Source organism: Podarcis pityusensis, assembly GCF_964106645.2.
Source record: "Podarcis pityusensis genome assembly, chromosome: 3".
NCBI classification, from domain to species: domain Eukaryota; kingdom Metazoa; phylum Chordata; class Lepidosauria; order Squamata; family Lacertidae; genus Podarcis; species Podarcis pityusensis.
This window is the reverse complement of record NC_138026.1, coordinates 121,449,188-121,468,270: the sequence shown is the minus strand read 5'-3', so window position 1 is coordinate 121,468,270 and position 19,083 is coordinate 121,449,188. Positions and strand designations below refer to the sequence as shown.

Sequence of the window (19,083 nt, the reverse complement as noted above, 5' to 3'; positions counted from 1 at the left end):
CATTCAATGCCCACAACAGCACTGTGAGGTAGGTTAGGCGGAGAGGCAAGGCTGAATGAGGGATTTGAACCCTGATCTCTCCCAGTCCTGGCCCAGCTCTCTACTACCATGATACCGGCTCTCTCATTCCAGCAACTGGGACTTTTAGCAAACGACCAGATTCAGATGTGTGGGGTATTTTTTATTTATTTCTGTACAGCTGTACAGAAATGCCTGCGTTGCCCTATGCAGTAACCGTGGCAACCACACAAAAGAAGGGAAAAGCGCGTCAGGCACAATCCTCTTGGTTTTTCTGGTTTCCAATTTGTGGCACTGCTCAGGTGAGCGGCATCTAAGCTCGCCAGAGAAATCGAGGTTTCATTAGCTGTGGTTGGGGGACAGAGTGAAATGTTTTGCTGAGCAGATAAATTGAATGGTGCTTGTCCACAAGACCCCAATATAACCCCCCAAAGTGGGTGAGACCTGTAGCCCCTACCCAAGACTTCTGTTTGCCCCCCCACCCAGCATCTCAGGTCATATATATATTACATTATATTCTAATTTACATTCCAAAATATTCATTTAAACAACCTTAAATCAACGACTTCTCCTCTTTCTGTGGTTCATTTTGCATACCACACATCCCTGCATATTTTACATGAACTAAACCATTCGGTAATCCATTTCACCACTGAATTTATCTTAATGCTACCAGTGTTTTTAAATAAACACAATTTTCGCCCATATACTCAGTAAACATTTTCCAGTCTTCTTTAAACATGTCTTGTTCTCTCATTCTATATGTTAAATCTGCAAGCTGCGCGTATTCCGTCAATTTAAGTTGCCATTCTTCTTTGGTTAGGACCTTGCTCATTTCCCATTTTTGGGCTAACAGAACACGGGCTGCAGAACACAGTTGTAGCGTACATAAATAACCTTTTTTGACACCTGGGAATTCCCCCCCCCCCAACAAAAAGGCTTCTGTTGTTGTTTTTTGAAAGTTAACTTTTAAACATCTTTTTCAATTCATTAGATATCATTTCCCAATACTCTTTTACCGATCGGCAAGTCCTAGGCTCTGTGGTTTAACCCACAGTGCCACCCACGTCCCTGCTATGACTATAGTCTCTCCCTATGTTCTTATGCCCCATATCTTGTGCCGTCAGCTACAGTAAGAAGCAGCCGGTTCCTCTCCTGCCGAACGTCTCCTACTGAAAGTCCCTTCCTGTCCTTTTGCTGGAAGAGGCCAGTTCGGCGCCCCACTGCCCTGTCACTGAGCTACAGAAAGGTTGAGCAAGTGGGGAGGAGTGGGGCCTTCTCCCTGAGGCACTTACGGGGCAGGAACACTCCGTCTCGGGTCCAACTCGGGTGGCGCTTGCCGAAAGCTGCCTGGCCAAAACGAGACATGAGAAGGAAGAGGGAGGCAGGATGACACACAGAACAGTAAGTGCAGGGGTCAGCAAACTTTTTCAGCAGGGGGCCGGTCCACTGTCCCTCAGACCTTGTGGGGGCCCAGACTATATTTTGAAGAAGAAAAAAATGAACTAATTCCTATGCCCCACAAATAACCCAGAGATGCATTTTAAATGGCAACCAAAATGGTCAAAGGCCTGGAAACGATGCCTTATGAGGAACGGCTAAGGGAGCTGGGCATGTTTAGCCTGGAGAAGAGGAGGTTAAGGGGTGATATGATAGCCATGTTCCAATATAGAAAAGGATGTCACATAGAGGAGGGAGAAAGATTGTTTTCTGCTGCTCCAGAGAAGCGGACACGGAGCAATGGATCCAAACTACAAGAAAGAAGATTCCACCTAAACATTAGGAAGAACTTCCTGACAGTAAGAGCTGTTCGACAGTGGAATTTGCTGCCAAGGAGTGTGGTGGAGTCTCCTTCTTTGGAGGTCTTTAAGCAGAGGCTTGACAACCATATGTCAGGAGTGCTCTGATGGTGTTTCCTGCTTGGCAGGGGGTTGGACTCGATGGCCCTTGTGGTCTCTTCCAACTCTATGATTCTATGATTCTATGAAATAAGAGGACACATTCTACTCATGTAAAAATACACTGATTCCCGGACCGTCCACGGGCCGGATTTAGAAGGTGATTGGGCCAGATTCGCCCCCCGGGCCTTAGTTTGCCTACCCATGAGTAAGTGTGTTGTCGGTTCCTCTGTTGCAGACCAGCATCTCCCTTGAGATTAGGTACCAGGCCATGGATGGCACCGTCGGGGCTTGGAACGACAACGAGTTCTTGGAGAGTCCCAACGCGCCCTCCGAGGGAGACCCCCACGAGATGGACGTCCTGCTGCCCCCACAGCGGCAGTCTCCCAGCAAGACCAGTGCCGCAGAGAGGGCTCTCCGGAGGTAAGGAGACGCACCTTCTGAAATGCAACTCGCAAGGCAGGGACCCTGTTAAGGAAAATAATTCTGGGGTGAGAGACTACTCAACAGCCCTGCTCTTTAGGGTGCAAGTCCACCGTGGGTCCATGTGGTCAGTAAAAGAAGGAAGTTCCAGCCAAGTAATTTGGAGCAAAACAGCGGTCAGTAGACCACAATCTTTATTGTTGCGCAACAGGTCCCCCAGGAGTAAGAACTCCGAGCATGGGGTGACGTCTCTTAAAACTTCCCTCTTTCCCCCAGAGTACACTTTGAGCAGCATCATTGAGACATCATCACTGAGTTTAGGGCTTGCCGATCAGAAGTTCGGCAGTTCGAATCCCCGCGACGGGGTGAGCTCCCGTTGCTCGGTCCCTGCTCCTGCCAACCTAGCAGCTCGAAAGCACGTCAAAGTGCAAGTAGATAAATAGGTACCGCTCCGGTGGGAAGATAAACGGTGTTTCCGTGTGCTGCTCTGGTTCGCCAGAAGCAGCTTAATCATGTTGGCCACATGGCCTGGAAGCTGTACGCCGGCTTCCTCAGCCGAGATGAGCACCGCAACCCCAGAGTTGTCCATGACTGGACCTAACGGTCAGGGGTCCCTTTACCTATACAAGGGTTACACAAGTTCAACAATAGTTCCTTTTATCAGACACCTTTCCCAACACCTCTTAAGTCCCCATCACCCAAAGAACAATAAAATTCTTGACATCTCCTTGCCCTCAGGACTTGTCTGCAGTTGGGCTTTCAGAACACCTGACTTGCTCAACTGCCTCTGTGGATGTCTAGTGTTGGTCACTTCCTGGGCGGGGGGTCATGTCTGTGCTCTCACGCTTGGAGAATTATGGCGGGATGCCCTGTTCCTCCTGCCTATGGGACTTCCTGCTTCTTGGTTCATGGAGGGAGGTGGAGCCCAAATTCACCTTTCTTTAAGGGTTAAAATGGCATTGAAATGAGGAGAGTCGGTTAAAGTATGGATTTTCTATGAATTTATAAAGCCAGGTGTCTCCCCTGAGCTGCCAAGTCTAAAGGATACATTCAGGCATAATATATGTAACATTCTAACAACTTTAAATATGTGCCCCCCCCCCATGTAATTTCCGTAACAACCCAAATGTCTGGGGCTGGGTGTTTGGCTTCACTGTCAACCAGTAGGACCTCTTGTGAGGAAGGAAGGAAGGAAGGAAGGAAGGATAGAATCATAGAATCAATTGCAGAGGTGGAAGAAACTCCCATATTGCTCATGAGGAAATTCCCATTGCGGGTTCCAGGACAGAGGCTCACACCAGACGCACAATTGCTCAGATTTTATTCAGTACAGTCATACCTCGGGTTACAGACGCTTCAGGTTGCGTGATTTCGGGTTGCGCACCACACCGAACCCGGAAGTACCGGAACGGGTTACTTCCGGGTTTCGGTGCTTGCGCAGAAGTGCTAAATCACGCTTTGCGCATGCGCAGAAGCACCGAATTGCGACCTGTGCATGTGTGGACGCGGCGCTGCTGGTTCCGGACGCTGCGGGTTGCGAACGTGCTTCCCGCACGGATCACGTTTGCAACCCGAGCGTCCACTGTACAGTACGAGCACATCTTTCACGGGGGTTCAGTTCCGAGAGCCCCGCATGCATGCAGCTAAAGTCATGCGTGGTGCTTTCCAAATTGCTCCTATGCGTAGGGCACGGGGGGACCTTTCTCACACCAGCCCAGTTTGCCAGAAAACTAATCTGACGAAATCTGCATTTGTACTTCTCACCACTCATTTCTACTTCTGCAGAACTTGCCAGGTTAACCACGGTCGCTCCTTTTTCATTCGTCTCTGGCAGCAGCGACCTGCCTGCCTGCCCGCCCTGTTTTCTTCCTTCTCATAGTTTCGCTGGAAGTGTCAGTCCCATGTTTTTCTCCAGAGGAGGAAGGAATCCTGCCATGGTCCAGTGCAAGGGAGACCAGACTAATAAAGAAACATATCAGGGTGTTCCTTCTTTCAGGCCACAGAGAGATGACCCTCACAGAGGCAAAGATGCCATAACCAGCCAATTTGCTGTACAAAACTGGGCTGAAACATCTAATTGGAACTGTAGATCAACTTCCCAGATCAATACGTTAACAATTCTTGTTGCCAGCAGCCGCTTTAATGGGCATCATGCTCCAGCCTGAGCATGTTTTGACGGCCCCCATTTCAGAGGTCAGATGCACTATTTAATTGCTCCCATTCTGGATGGGGAGAAGCTCTCCATTCAGCGTCTACCAGCCCAGGTTGCGCTCAGCCACAGTTCTGTTCTGGATGGCCAAGGGGTTCTGGGGCAAGGAGCAGGTTCGCAGCCGGAGTTCAGACTCTAGCAGAGCAAAGGCAGGCAAAGCAAGAAGTCCTGGGTTCAGTAAGGAAAAGTGGAGTACTGCAGAGTTGGAAGTGTGGGGATGTTGAGGATAGTGGGAGAGGATATATTGATTAAATATTATCCTTCTTCACTCACGCTAGTGAGCTAGTAGCAGAACACATAGCCTTGTACGTTGCAGGAAGCCAGTTGATGGATTCGTTAGAATCATTTGAGTTGAGAAATCCAGTCTGGCTTGTCCAGATTGGGTTGTTCTTGGAAAATTTACCCTTTAGTTCCCTCTTCAAAACAATAATGACACAACAGTCTCCTTCTTCTTCTTCTTCTTCTTCTTCTTCTTCTTCTTCTTCTTCTCCTTCTTCTTCTTCTTCTTCTTCTTCTTCTTCTTCTTCTTCTTCTTCTTCTTCTTCTTCTGTTAATTTAATCATTTTTTCAAAACACACATACAACAAAAACCATAATAACATTAATAACACAATTTGCCAATTCAAATTTGAATACAGTGGTACCTGGGGTTACAGACACTTCAGGTTACATACGCTTCAGGTTATAGACTCTGCTAACCCAGAAATAGTGCTTCAGGTTAAGAACATTGCTTCAGGATGAGAACAGAAATCATGCTCCAGCAGTGCGGCAGCAGCAGGAGGCCCCATTAGCTAAAGTGGTGCTTCAGGTTAAGAACAGTTTCAGGTTAAGTACGGACCTCCGGAACGTATTAAGTACTTAACCCAAGGTACCACTGTACTGATATACCTATGACTACACCTTTTTAACAATATTTCCCCACCTCTCCTCCCCCTACTTCCCACCACTGTCTGCCTTATCACTTAAACACTCCTTCCAGATTTCTTCATGTTTATCCATTCTTAATTTACGACAGTCTTCTTTAAAAGTAATGATAAAGTTTACTTACATTCAGTTCACAGTATTGTCCTGAAGGCAGGCTTTAGCTTGTAGTTACGGGTACATCTGTAGCCAGGCCTCAGAGTTTCTACCTTGTGGCTTCCATCCTCTGAAAGGTGCTAAGAGCCAGCAAAAGATGGCAAAAGAGCAAAAGATGAAAATGAGCCAAAAGAGGGAGATGGCTGTGTGACTGGCCCTTTTATAGGGTCTTCCAGGGTCATCCCCATATACCTGGTCACACGCAGAGGAAGGATGCTCCAGATCAGGTGTGACAGGAAGTCCTCCTGGCTGGACCAACATTCCCCTGTGTGTCCACTCTAGGAAACTGGACTCCTTGTATTTGACTGCTACAGTGAAGATACATCCCACAGGGAGGGACCCCCAAAGGTCATCTGGCCCAACCCAAAGGTCATCAGGCAAATCACAGATAAAACATCCCTGACCGTCCAACCTCTGCGTAAAAACACCAGCGAAGGAGAGCCCACCACCTTCTGACGACATTTGTTCCACCGTCTAACAGCTCTTCCCGTCAGAAAGTTCTTCCTAATATTTTCTAAAATTTTGCCAAAATCTCCCGTCTTGTCATTTGAATCCATCGGTTCAGGTCCTCCCCTCTGGAGCAGCAGGAAACCACCTTGCTCCATCTTCCATGAGACAACCCTTCAGCTCTTTAATAAATTATTATTATTATTATTATTAAAATAATTTTATTAATACCCCGCCCTTCCCGGTTCAAAAACCGGGCTCAGGGCAGCTAGCAACAAATTTAAAACAATTTAAAACACTTAATTATAAAAGCAGCATAACATACAGTATAAAAACATGAATAACAATAAAATTCAAAAATCAGTTTAGGGGAAATAAGCATTAGATAATCCCCAGGGCTAGCTGGCTGAATTGGTCCTACTTGGGCCAGCGAGGAGACCAGGGGAGAATTAGCTGTGGGGTCTCAGAGCGGGTGATCTTCATAAAAGGGGAGGGGGAGGGAAGAGAAGGGAAATAAAAGATCAGGCTGAATTCAAATTAAAGGCCAGGTGGAATAGCTCTGTCTTACAGGCCCGATGGAAGGAGGTTAAATCTGCAGTCTCATGGGACAGAGCATTCCACCAGGTCGGAGCCATCACTGAGAAGGCCCTGGCCCTGATCCTGATGAAGGATAGTCTGACTTCCTTAGGGCCCGGGACCTCTAAAGTATGGTTATTCATGGACCTTAAGGTCCTCTGCGGGGCAGACCAGGAGAGGCAGTCGCATGTCACCTCTTCAATTCCCAACGGTTAGAGCTGTTCAACAGCAGAATAGCGGAACAGACTCACCAAGTCAGGGATTCTTTAGGCTGCCTTGCAAGGGGTTGGACTGGATGACCCTCGGGGTCCCTTGCTACATTGCATCTCTGTGGCATGACATTGCCTGGTAGAACAGTGGAGTGATGCAGGTAACTCTGGAAATAAAATGTCAGGAGCAACTTGGGCGATAAAACTCTGCGAACTCCCAAGCTGAGGTTATCTGGTGCATGGCTTAGGGAAGAGAGCATCATTTCCCCCAGTCAAAGTGTTTAGAGAAGAATTATGCACCTTGCTCCTCAATTGACGCTGGCGCTTTGAAGGTTTTGTACAGCTCCAGGAATAATCGAAGAGGCTGCTGAACCAGCGAGTTGGCTTTGCATGTCATGCCCTCTGGTGGGTAATTTGAGTACAACAATAGCACAGGTGACTGAGGAGCGAGGAGAGATCAGGATATATCAGCTACTTTGGCAGATCCTAAAGCAATCTTGAGGGACGTGGGTGGCGCTGTGGGTTAAACCACAGAGCCTAGGACTTGCCGATCAAAAGGTTGGCGGTTCAAATCCCCGCGACGTGGTGGGCTCCCGTTGCTCGGTCCCTGCTCCTGCCAACCTAGCAGTTCGAAAGCATGTCAAAGTGCAAGTAGATAAATAGGTACCGCTCTGGCGGGAAGGCAAACAGCATTTCTGTGCGCTGCTCTGGTTTGCCAGAAGTGGCTTAGTCCTGCTGGCCACATGACCCGGAAGCTGTACGCCGGTTCCTCAGCCAATAAAGTGAGATGAGCGCTGCAACCCCAGTGTCGGCCACGACTGGACCTAATGGTCAGGGGTCCCTTTACCTTTACCTAAAGTTCTGGGAGGGACGCGGGTGGCGCTGTGGGTTAAACCATAGAGCCTAGTACTTGCCGATCAGAAGGTCAGCGGTTCGAATCCCCGCGACGGAGTGAGCTCCCGTTGCTTGGTCCCTGCTCCTGCCAACCTAGCAGTTCGAAAGCACATCAGAGTGCAAGTAGATAAATAGGTACTGCTCTGGCAGGAAGGTAAACGGCGTTTCTGTGCGCTGCTCTGGTTCGCCAGAAGCGGCTTAGTCCTACTGGTCACATGACCCGGAAGCTGTACGCTGGCTCCCTCGGCCAGTAAAGCGAGATGAGCGCCGCAACCCCTGAGTCGGTCACAACTGGACCTAATGGTCAGGGGTCCTTTTACCTAAGGCAATCTTGACCAAGGCAACGTGAATGGAAGGGCATATTCAGAGGAGATGTGTCAAGTGAGACATCAAGGGCTTGCTTAATTTCCCCGATGTCCTCAGATTCTCACCTGCAAATGTGGCTGCAGCTGACACCACCAAGACTTAGTTCTGGTCTCAAAGTTTGGCAGGTAAAAAACAACCTGGGTAGTTAGAACCAATGGGTGGAGAAAGGATCTGCGCCCATTGGATTTCTCCTGCACAGATCCTTCACAGCCACAGCACATATCTCAAGGCCAATGGTGGATCAGGAACTCTTCGATCGCTTCAAAATGTGTCATTCTGAGCTGAGGGCTGCTTCATGCCATAGCTGTCAAGTGTCCCTTATTTGGCGGGACAGTCCCTTATCCCAGCGCCATGTCCCGCTGCTGTCCCTTATTGATGAGGCTTCATTTGGCTGCTGGCTGGGCTTTCTGCCTTTGGCTCAGAGGGGCTCAGAAGTTGAACATACCTGTGCCTGGAAAATCGCTTATTTTGGCTGCTGATCCCTTATTTTCGAGGCTGCTGGTCCCTTATTTTCAAATCTGTAAGTTGACAGCTATGCTTCATGCATGGCAAGGAAGGAGAGCACGACTCAAGGTGGATATTCACAAACGTGACTGTCACCCGCCAGTTGTTTCCTTCAGCATCCAGAAGACAATGCAGGAATCGCAGCCCGGTTCTGGTAGGGTTGCCACTCTTGTCCCCATCTGCCAGGAAAACATTCTTTAAGAAACAGATAATAGTTCCTGGCAGCTTTAAAGTGGGTTCCAGAATTTTCTTGAGTGTGTAAGAGTGGCAATCTAGGCTTGATTGGTGACAGCTGGAGGTGCAAATAAAGGGAGGAAGTTGTAGGCTGAAATTTCCGCACAAGAAAAGCGCGCACACACACACACACACACACACTGTCAGCACACATGCTGACAACAAGGTTGGAAGTAAGACAATGTGTGTTGCTAATACTGTGAATTTTGCTGTGTCAGGATTGTTAATTACTGGACTGAGATTATACTGTGCTGGAGAGATAAAGAAGGAATGTAAATAGCTTGTATACAGTCATACCTCATGTTACGTTTGCTTCAGGTTGCACATTTTCAGGTTGTGTCCCGCGGTGACCCAGAAGTAACGGAACGGGTTACTTCCGGGTTTCGCCGCTCGCGCATGCACAGATGCGCAAAATGACATCACACACATTCTCAGAAGCGGCGAATCGCAACCCACACATGCGCAGACGTGCAGATGCGCAGACACAGGTTGCGTTCTTTTCAGGTTGCGAATGGGCTTCCGGAACGGATCCCGTTTGCAACCAGAGGTACCACTGTAATAGGAACAGAAATGCTTGTGCAACCAGTCAAGCGATAAAGAAGCTCTTGACTGTGAATTTGAGTATGACTCCTGTTCTTGTCCTCTGCCTCTGGGGAAAACTCTGCTACAAACAGTAAGAAGTGGTTTTACTGAGGTGCCACCACACAAGTAGAAAAGTTCAGCAGAAGTGTGTTGGCGGTACCCTCTAATTCCATCACCAATCCCTGCTGCCTTCCGGTGCTCAAAGAGACAGGTAAAACTTGGGTAATCCCATTCCTGTTGTTGCCACCCACCCACGCAGGCAAGAAGAGGACGAGATGTATTACCACAGCGACGACGAGCTTCTGGGCGAGGGGGACACCATCAGCCAGGGCTCTCTCAACGCCAGGTACAAGGAACCCTGAGAAACTTGGGTCTCCTTTCTGGATTGCTGTGGTGGAGTGGGGCAGAAGCTGAGTGGGCAACATCTGTCCTTGCAGGGAAGGCAGAGAATCGCCACCATCGTTCCTGGTCCTCATAGATGCTCATGCAAAGATGAAGGATGCAACGCAGCCATTGGGCAGGAGAGGCTGTGTTGCGCCACCTCTCTTCCCCCTGCATGGCACATGAGAACGTGGAACGATGGCAGGGAGATCTCACCTGGTGCCGATTTCTCTGATCTGTGCAAACCTGTCCAAGGGCGTGGAGTGCCGTGGGGTGTGTGATATCAAAGCATGTGAGTGAGTCTTTGCATCCTGGGTTGTAGTTCTGTAGATGAGGGGAAGAATTGGGACGGGGCAGGACGAGCTGTGACGGGATTGCTTTGTGGGTCAACGAGGATCCTCCATCTGTGGAGAAGGTGAATAAAAGGAAGTTCATCTCGGTCATAAGGCTAGAACTTGCGGACATCCAATGAACGCTTGAAGTTGCGTGGCGAGTTCCTGCCCCCCCCCCAGTGGAAATAAAGACACATGACACAATTATTAAGGTTAATGGGCTAAGTAAGGCCACAGCTTTATTGGTTACAGGTGATGAGCGGTATTGGCTTAGGCATTGGTCCTAACCGACTATATCTGACTTCAGCACGTCCACTTGAAGTCTGGGAAGGGTTAACCACCAGTAGGGGGAGTCCTGCTGATGCACATCAACTAGGAACTCCCCCAGGGTCACCAATGGGGGGCGTGCCTTAGGCCCTAACCTCTATAGGCTTTGAACAGGGCCACGGCCCCCAGAATCCTTTATCGGACTACCCTTCAATATGTGGGGCAGGTGATGGAGCTTCCTCCCCTCTTCCACAATACCAATGCCTAACCACCAATACCCAGAAAGTTGTGATGATTTGCTACGAGGTAGCCGGAAACCAAGTGGCTGGTGCCAATTTGCCAAGTGGGAAAATTCCTACCAGGCCCCTCAACGGCGACCAACCAAGGTCCATAGCAAGGTCAAGGAACGAAAACCTTATAGGGCGGAAGGGTGGGAAAAGCAGGAACAGCTGGTAGGAGGGAAAAGAGGGAGATCCCTGGCTGCAACCTGCCTTAAGTAAGGCAGGCCACGCCCTCAGAGCCAGCCGATTGGCTGGCCAGGAGGTGATGCAGCCAGGAATCCCCCCCAACTGCGTGGGGGCTGGGGTCGTGAAGCCCGCAACTCCACCTTCCTTCAAGGGCGGAAGTGGTTTTTCAGGACAGAGAAAAGAAAAGACTTACCGTATTTTTCGCTCTATAGGACGCACCCGACCATAGGACACACCTTGTTTTAGAGGGGGAGAACAGGAAAAAAAATATTCTCCCCCTCTCTGCTCAGCGCCCCTTCAGAGAAGGGGCAGGAGAAACGGAGTCCCTTCCATTTCTCCTCCCGCTTCGCTGAAGGGGTGCTGCGCAGCTCTCCCTCTCTGCTGAAGCCAGGAGATTCTTGCTTTCCCAGCTTCACCAAAAGGAACCCGAAGCCTTCGGAGCACAGCGCGAGTTCCCGCTGAACTCCAAAGCCTTCAGGCAGCTATCCCTGAAGCCTGGAGAGCAAGAGGGGTCGGTGCGCACTGACCCCTCTCGCTCTCCAGGCTTCAGCGAAAGCAACGCGTAGCCTCCGGAGCGCGGAGGGAGCGCTCCCTCTGTGCTTTGGAGGCTTCATGTTGCTTTCGCTGAAGCCAAGGAGCTTGCATTCGCTCCATAAGACGCACACACATTTCCCCTTAAATTTTGGAGGGGAAAAAGTGCGTTCTATAGAGCGAAAAATAGGGTATTCCACAGAGCATGGTTAAACTGTGGAAATCCCTGCCACAGGAGGCAGTGATGGCCACCAACTGGGATGGCTTTAAAAGCGGGTGGAGGAGGAGGACTACCAATGGCTAGCAGCCACGATGGCTTTGCTCTGTCTTCACAGCTGGAGGCAGCAATGCTTCTCAATCCCCATTACTGGAAGTTGCAGGAGGGGAGAGGGCTCCTGTGCATGTATCCTGCTTGTGTCTTTTCTCACAGGCATCTGGCTGGCCAAATGCACAGGATGCTGGATGGGCCCTTGGCTTGATCCAGCAAAGCACTTCCTATGTTCTTACGTTCACAGAGGGAGGGGATGAAGAACCTTTGCAGAACAAGCAAAGGAAAACCTTTGCAACTGAGCATTGCCAGCCTTGGCCAATCTTGTTGTTTAGTCGTTTAGTCGTGTCCGACTCTTCGTGACCCCCTGGACCAGAGCACGCCAGGCACTCCTGTCTTCCACTGCCTCCCGCAGTTTGGTCAAACTCATGCTGGTGGCTTCGAGAACACTGTCCCACCATCTCGTCCTCTGTCGTCCCCTTCTCCTTGTGCCCTCCATCTTTCCCAACATCAGGGTCTTTTCCAGGGAGTCTTCTCTTCTCATGAGGTGGCCAAAGTCTTGGAGCCTCAGCTTCAGGATCTGTCCTTCCAGTGAGCACTCAGGGCTGATTTCCTTCAGAATGGAGAGGTTTGATCTTCTTGCAGTACATGGGACTCTCAAGAGTCTCCTCCAGCACCAGAATTCAAAAGCATCAATTCTTCGGCGATCAGCCTTCTTGATGGTCCAGCTCTCACTTCCGTACATCACTACTGGGAAAACCAGAGCTTTGACTATATGGACCTTTGTTGGCAAGGTGATGTCTCTGCTTTTTAAGATGCTGTCTAAGTTTGTCATTGCTTTTCTCCCAAGAAGCGGGCGTCTTTTAATTTCATGACTTCTGTCACCATCTGCAGTGATCTTGGAGCCCAAGAAAGTAAAATCTCTTGGCCAATCTAGGACTCTCCAGATATTTCGGACTTCAATTCCCACAAGTCCCAGACAGGATGGCTTTAAAATGCAGGGACTGCTGGGATTTTTAACCTAAAACTTTTGCTTAGTACCATGTTGGCAAAACATGGTCTAAAACTATTCATATTATGGGCTGTTACTTTTTGGTAGCGGTGTTTTCAATTTATCGTGTTCTTTGACCTTAGTATACTTTTATTGTTGTTGTTGTTCTCTTTTTAAAATTTATATGCCGCCCTTCACCATAAAATCTCAGGGCAGTTCTCAGAATAAAATACAATATATAAACACAAGTAAATAATCAAAACAAAACAGCAAACCCGCAACCCTTCACACAGGGTTTGTCTGCATGTTGAGAAGGAATTGGGGCAGAGGCAACTTGCGTGCGACACAAAAGCAACAAAGAGTCTTTCCATCTCTTAATGTCGTTTTTGTGGACTAGATCCCATCATCGGATCTATAGGAACATATGAAACAGATTTATACAGAATAAGATATGAGGGAAATGTATAGTTAGACTATGAAGCACTTTTTCTCCCTGCTATGCAATTGGCTGTACCTGCAATTTATAGTCCTCTATCAAACTTTTGGATGATCTTGTTTATTCCCTTCTAAAGTTCCTTGTCATTAAGTCTTTGAGAACTTGAAGGGTCTTAACGCAGAATTATAAAACTGGAAGGGACCCAAAGAGACCCCTCATCCAACCCCCAGGCCAGGTGGGGTCTGACCAAGGCAGAATAGGATTATGACTTCCTTTGACCGGGGCACTAGATGTTGGTTGATGCAACCTAGAACGGCATTCGCTTTTTCGGCCGCAGCATCACACTGCTGGCTCACGTTGACTCGCAGGGCTTGCACTGAGCTGGTGGATTTCCTCCTGGCAATCTTTCAGCAACTTTGTCCACCCTGTGCCTCTGAAGCCAAGCATGGGAATATTTCTGTGCTGCTAGAAAAGTGGGTGGCATTAATTATTGCAGCTGCTGCCATAGCAACCTGGTACCCAAGAGCTCAGATCCTTCCTCAACTGCCCTTCGTGTTCAATGTGTGCTGACAGCTGTGCTTTAAAGAGCCAGAGGGGGAGAAGAAAAATCCACAGGTTTTTCTTTTCCTAACTTCACAGGTTGACAATACTTAGCCTTGCCTCTTCTTTCTCTCTCTCTGACATAATGAGCACATTTGAAACCGCTGCTTTCTGTTTGCTGAGGCAAATAGACCAGAATAGTGCAACAGTCTGAAGCTGTCGCTCTCCAACGTCTCTGGGAAGGAGGACATGTCTACATCTGTGGTCTTGGGATCTTCCTTAAAAAACAGGAGATAGCAGGAACTGAACCTATGGCACTTCTGCCTGAACAATTTGGCACTGAGCATCCCACTTCCTTCCAGCAATGGACAGCATCTATCAGCAGCTTCACGAGAGACCAGATTTCAAAACTGGCACTCGTTTCTGCTGGGCTGCACATTATATTAAAAGCATATCAGCCCCACCAGGGAAAGGAAAACACACAGAATATGTGCTCGGGCTCAGGAACCATACTCTGTGGAGTTCCCTGACTCTTTTTTTCCCTGCACATTATTTTTTATTGGGGTGGGTGAGTGTGCCTGGGCAGGAATAATCACAGCTATTGCATCTCTAACAGACAACCACCCAACCTTTGCTTAAAAACCTCCAAGGAAGGAGAGTCCACAAGCTCTTGAGGGATACCGGTCCACCGCTGAACAGCTTTTACTGTCAGAAAGTTCTTCCTGATGTTTAGTCGGAATCATCTTCCTTGTCATGTTCCACAGGGCAGGCGCCACCACCGAGAAGGCCCTCTGCCTGGTTCCCTGTAACTTTGCTTCTCGCAGGGAGGGAACCGCCAGAAGGCCCTCAGAGCTGGACCTCAGTGTTAGTTTAAAGCAGAGTCCCGTGCCCAGCGGAAGGATGAGGAGTACGTGCTGCATACTCTTGGTTGCTTTATTTATAGTTCAAAGCTGGTATATTACAGAAAGACATCTTGCCTCTGCTGGAGCAGAAAAGCATCCTCTCTCCCTGACAGCTCGGAGAGAATCACAAAGTGAAACAGCAAAGTACAGTGAAAAACAGGAAACCAGTGTACGTCACATCCAGTCTCCCTTTCCCGTGAGAAACTCCAACAGTACAGACTGTGGAATGTAAACACCTGTCTCGTGACAAGCCCTTTCGCTGCACAGTGAAGGAAAGCAGAAACCAACATCCTCCCCCTTTCTGTGAACATCACTGGGCAGCGTGTTCGTACAATATCAGTACAAACCCAACTTCTGCACATAGGTACAGTGTTGATCCCTCGATACAATCTTGGACAATACATCAGCAGGAATTTCATTACCTGGCATATAGGACACCGTTACGAGTCCCTTCTGAATACATTCCCTAGCATGCTGCAACTTTAATTGCAAGTGCTTTGTGCTTTGCTTACAACCTTCAGACTTCAGCAAAGCCAAACATGCTTTGTTGTCCTGGTAAACCTGAATTGGACATTTGACAGGAATTTTCATATCTTTGCACAATTGTACTAACCATTCACAATCCTTAAGTGAATAAGACAGTGCATTCAGTTCGGCTTCACAAGTACTTAAGCTAACTGTTGTTTGCTTCTTGCATGACCAATCAAACAGACCTTGATTGTACATGTAGCAAACTCCAGACGTACTTTTCCTGTCTGTAGTGTCACTTCCAAAACTTGCATCTGCAAATATCTCAAGACCACCAGACTTCTGATTGTTAAATCTCAGTCTGTAATGCATAGTGCCTTTCAAATACCGCGCTATGCGTTTCAGAGCTTTCCAATCCTTGACACTAGGATTGTTGACTTGTCTGCTTAGCAAATTACAGCTAACAGCAATGTCTGGTCTTGAACATCTGGCAATGAAGTTTAGCTTGCCTAGCACACTTCTGTACAGTGTAGTGTCAGAAAATGCTTCTTCAGTGTCATCTACCTGATAACCTGTTGTCATCGGTGTGTCTACAGGGTTAGCATCCATCAGGTTTAGTTTGCTTAACACATCAGCAATTTTCCGTGACTGGTGTACTAGAATGTTACCATCTTGATCTCTCTCTATTTCCAGAGATAGGTAGTTGTTTACCTCACCAAGATCTTTCATGTCAAAGTGCTCTTTCAGTTGAGCTAGGGCATTATTGTACATTGCGACATCTTTCCAAAAGAATAATAAATCATCAACATAAAACAAACAGTACAGTTTCTTTTGCCCCTCCTCTTTGACAAATACACATGGATCAGCTTTCCCTTGCTGAAAACCTAGAGAAAACAATACTTCAGTGAGTTTTGTGTGCCAACACCGTGCACTTTGTTTGAGACCATAAAGGGATTTCTTCAGAGCACAAACAAATCCCTGTTTTACCTGTACGCCATCAGGTGGAAGCATATAAAGTGATTCATCTAGAGATCCGTACAGAAAAGCTGTATTAATATCATGGTGACTAATGTGTAGATTTTCCTCTGCAGCTAGCTTGAGCATAAGCCTAATGCTTTCATACCTCACTGTGGGTGAGTAGGTCTCGTGATAGTCTTCACCTGGTACCTGTGCAAAACCTCTGGCTACCAATCTGGCTTTGTGTCTGACTATCTTGCCATTTTGATCTGTCTTCGCTTTGAAGACCCATTTGCTTCCAAGCAGTTTCATTCCTGGAACTACTGGAACTAGCTCCCATGTTTTGTTCCTTTCTAAGGAATCAAGCTCAGCCTTCATGGCATTTAACCATGGCTCAGCTTCCTTTGAATCCAAACCCTGGATGTCTTGGAAACTTGAAGGTTCAAATACCTTCTTGGAGCTTTTAACAGCTGTTACTGCTATCGTAGCAAACTCATCAGCAAATCTCTTTGGAGGTCTGCCTTTTGTGGCTCTTTGTGACCTGCGAATTAGCCTTAAGTCTTCAACACTCTCCTCTTCCTTCTTAGGAGAAAAACGACCTACTGTGAACAATGGTTCCTCCAATTCTTGATCAGAGCTTTCAGAGGGTCGCATAGAGGCTTTCGCACTCTTGAAATCCTCTGAATCACCCGATTCAGTTTCAGATTCAGACTCAGAACCTTCATCAGTGGGTGTGGGTTGTTGTGGTTGCTTTTGACTATCCTCAGTCTCATCACCGTCATCAGGATAACATTGGAAAATTCCCACATTCTCCCCCCACCTTGCATTGTACTCAACACTTCTCGTGAGCTTAATTGTCTTAGAGTCAGTCATCATTATTCTGTAAGACCCTTTCTGATAACCTAGAAAGATACCATGCAATCCACGCTTGTCTAACTTGGAATTTTGTGGTGAGTGAATCCACATGTCAGAACCAAATATTTTCATGTGTTTGATGTATGGCTTCTTGCCAAACATCTTCTCATAGGGGGTACAACCAATCGCTGAAGATAACCTGCGATTGTAACTGTAAACAAAACACGAGAGAGATTCGGCCCAATAACTCTCTGGAAGATTGGCATCATGCAGCAAGGTTTTTAACCCTTGAAGCAATGTCTGATTTGCCCGTTCCGCAAGTCCATTCTGCCATGGCGAGCGAGGACTAGACAAATCGTGTTGAATTCCTTTCTCAGTCAGAAAAGCTTCAAACTGCTGAGAAGTGAATTCTCCCCCGCGATCACTGAAAAGAGTCTTTATCTTCTTACCATGCACATTTTCCAACCAAGCACAGAATTCCTTGAACCTAGGAAAAGCCTCTGATTTCTGCTTGAGATTGTACACAAAAATATATCTAGAAAATGCATCAATGAGAACCATGAAGTACCTATTTCCACCCAAAGAGGGCGCTAGTGGTCCAACCAAATCTGCATGAACAACCTGGTATGGTTCCGTAGCTTGCCTACTAGACACCTTACCTTTCGCAGCCATTTTCACCTTGTTTGCTGCGCATGCTTTGCACTTCATGTGGTACCTGCAGGGTTTAATAGTCATACCTTCAACCAAGGCAGGCATTTTAGATACTGCCTCAAAATGCAAATGACCAAATTTTCTATGAAAATCGTGAATACATTCTGCATGCAAACTTTTGTTAGAACCTGCAATGCAACAAGTGTCATCCTTTTCAACATCATCATAATACAAAACAAACAAACGATCAACATATTCTGCATGCAATACATAATCATTTTTCTTTGTGATGATGCACTTCTTGTTCTTGAAGGAAACGTCAATGTTCCGCTCATTCAGCTGTCCAACGCTGAGCAGATTATGTTTGGCGTCTGGCACGTAAAGCACATTCTGTATCGATAAGTCCAAACTGTGAAGAACAACAGTTCCGTAGCCTTTACTGGGAATAGTGTGGTCATCCGCCTGGTGAATCGCACCTTCCTGCGGTGTAAAAGACACAAACAGTCTCTTATCGTTGCACATGTGGTGGGTCGCTGCTGAATCAACAACGAAGAAAGATCTAGACGTCTTCTGGACCTCTGCAACCTTTGGAGTGAAGCGTGAAACCATAGCCTTGTGCTGCGTTGTCCTAGACACCGGACCTTTGCCTTTGCCTCGGCCTTTTCCGCGCGATGAGCTTTCGCTGCGCTGCTCTGTCTTGGCCCTGGGATATCTGCATTCCCTCTTCATATGGCCTAGACGTCCACACGAGTAGCATTTCACTGCCTTCAAAGCTTTGGCGCCATCTGGTGGTTCCACTGCACTATGGGATGACGTCTGTGAAGACTCCCCCTTGCCCATGCAGCTAGCACCCCGGCGATCTGCTTCATTTAAAATCACGGCAGTTACATAGTCCACTGTTAGCTGAGCGGTTGGCTGCACAGCAATCTGGGTTGCAACAGACTCCCAACCTGAACCCAAAGATTGTAGTATCATGAAAGAATACACAGCCTCTGGAAAGTTGAGTCCTCTCTGTTGCAGCTCATGTCTCAGATTTTGCATCTCCATCAGATGTAAACGCACATCTCCACCTTCAGCAAGAGCCATATTATGCAGCTTGTTAAAGTAAAACATAGTGGATCCAGCTTCTGTCCTTAAGTGAGCCTCTCTCAAAGCGTCCCAAATTTCTCTGGCTGAGGTCTTATCACGCAATAGACAGAGCTCTTCTGGGGATACTATCAATGTAAGAGTTCCCCTTGCTTTGGAATCCTTAGCTTCCCATGCATCTGTAACTGGAACTGGGGGGGTTTCTGTAATCACCTCAAACAAACCCTCTTTCCGCAGAATTGCCTCTGCATACAGAACCCAGTCGGCATAATTTTTCTTGTTGAGCTTAGGAATCCCACAAGCATCCTGAAGGGCCATCATGACTCTGGCATTAGCCTTCAGCGTCATATATGCTGCTTTAAATCTTGCTGCGTCACTGCTGCAGCTGCTTTATTCCAAAAGCGCACTTAAAAGTTACTTTCGATTTCCCCAGCATAGTAACTTGTGCCTGGGAGCCTTTTGCCTATTCCCGGCAAAACGGCTTTGAAAGTTCAAAGTCCAGCCATAAAGCCAT

At 47.7% G+C, this 19,083-nt stretch overlaps 1 protein-coding gene across 16 annotated transcripts in view; it reads left to right on the top strand.

Moving 5' to 3' along the window:
- OTOF (otoferlin) overlaps positions 1 to 19,083 on the top strand; it is a 202,944-nt gene that overhangs the window by 67,434 nt on the left and 116,427 nt on the right. For all 16 annotated transcript variants that reach the window (XM_081000800.1, XM_081000798.1, XM_081000788.1 and 13 more), the window contains exon 5: positions 2,155 to 2,339. In XM_081000800.1, the coding sequence (XP_080856926.1) occupies positions 2,155 to 2,339 (185 nt within the window). The remainder of the gene's footprint in view (positions 1 to 2,154; positions 2,340 to 19,083) is intronic.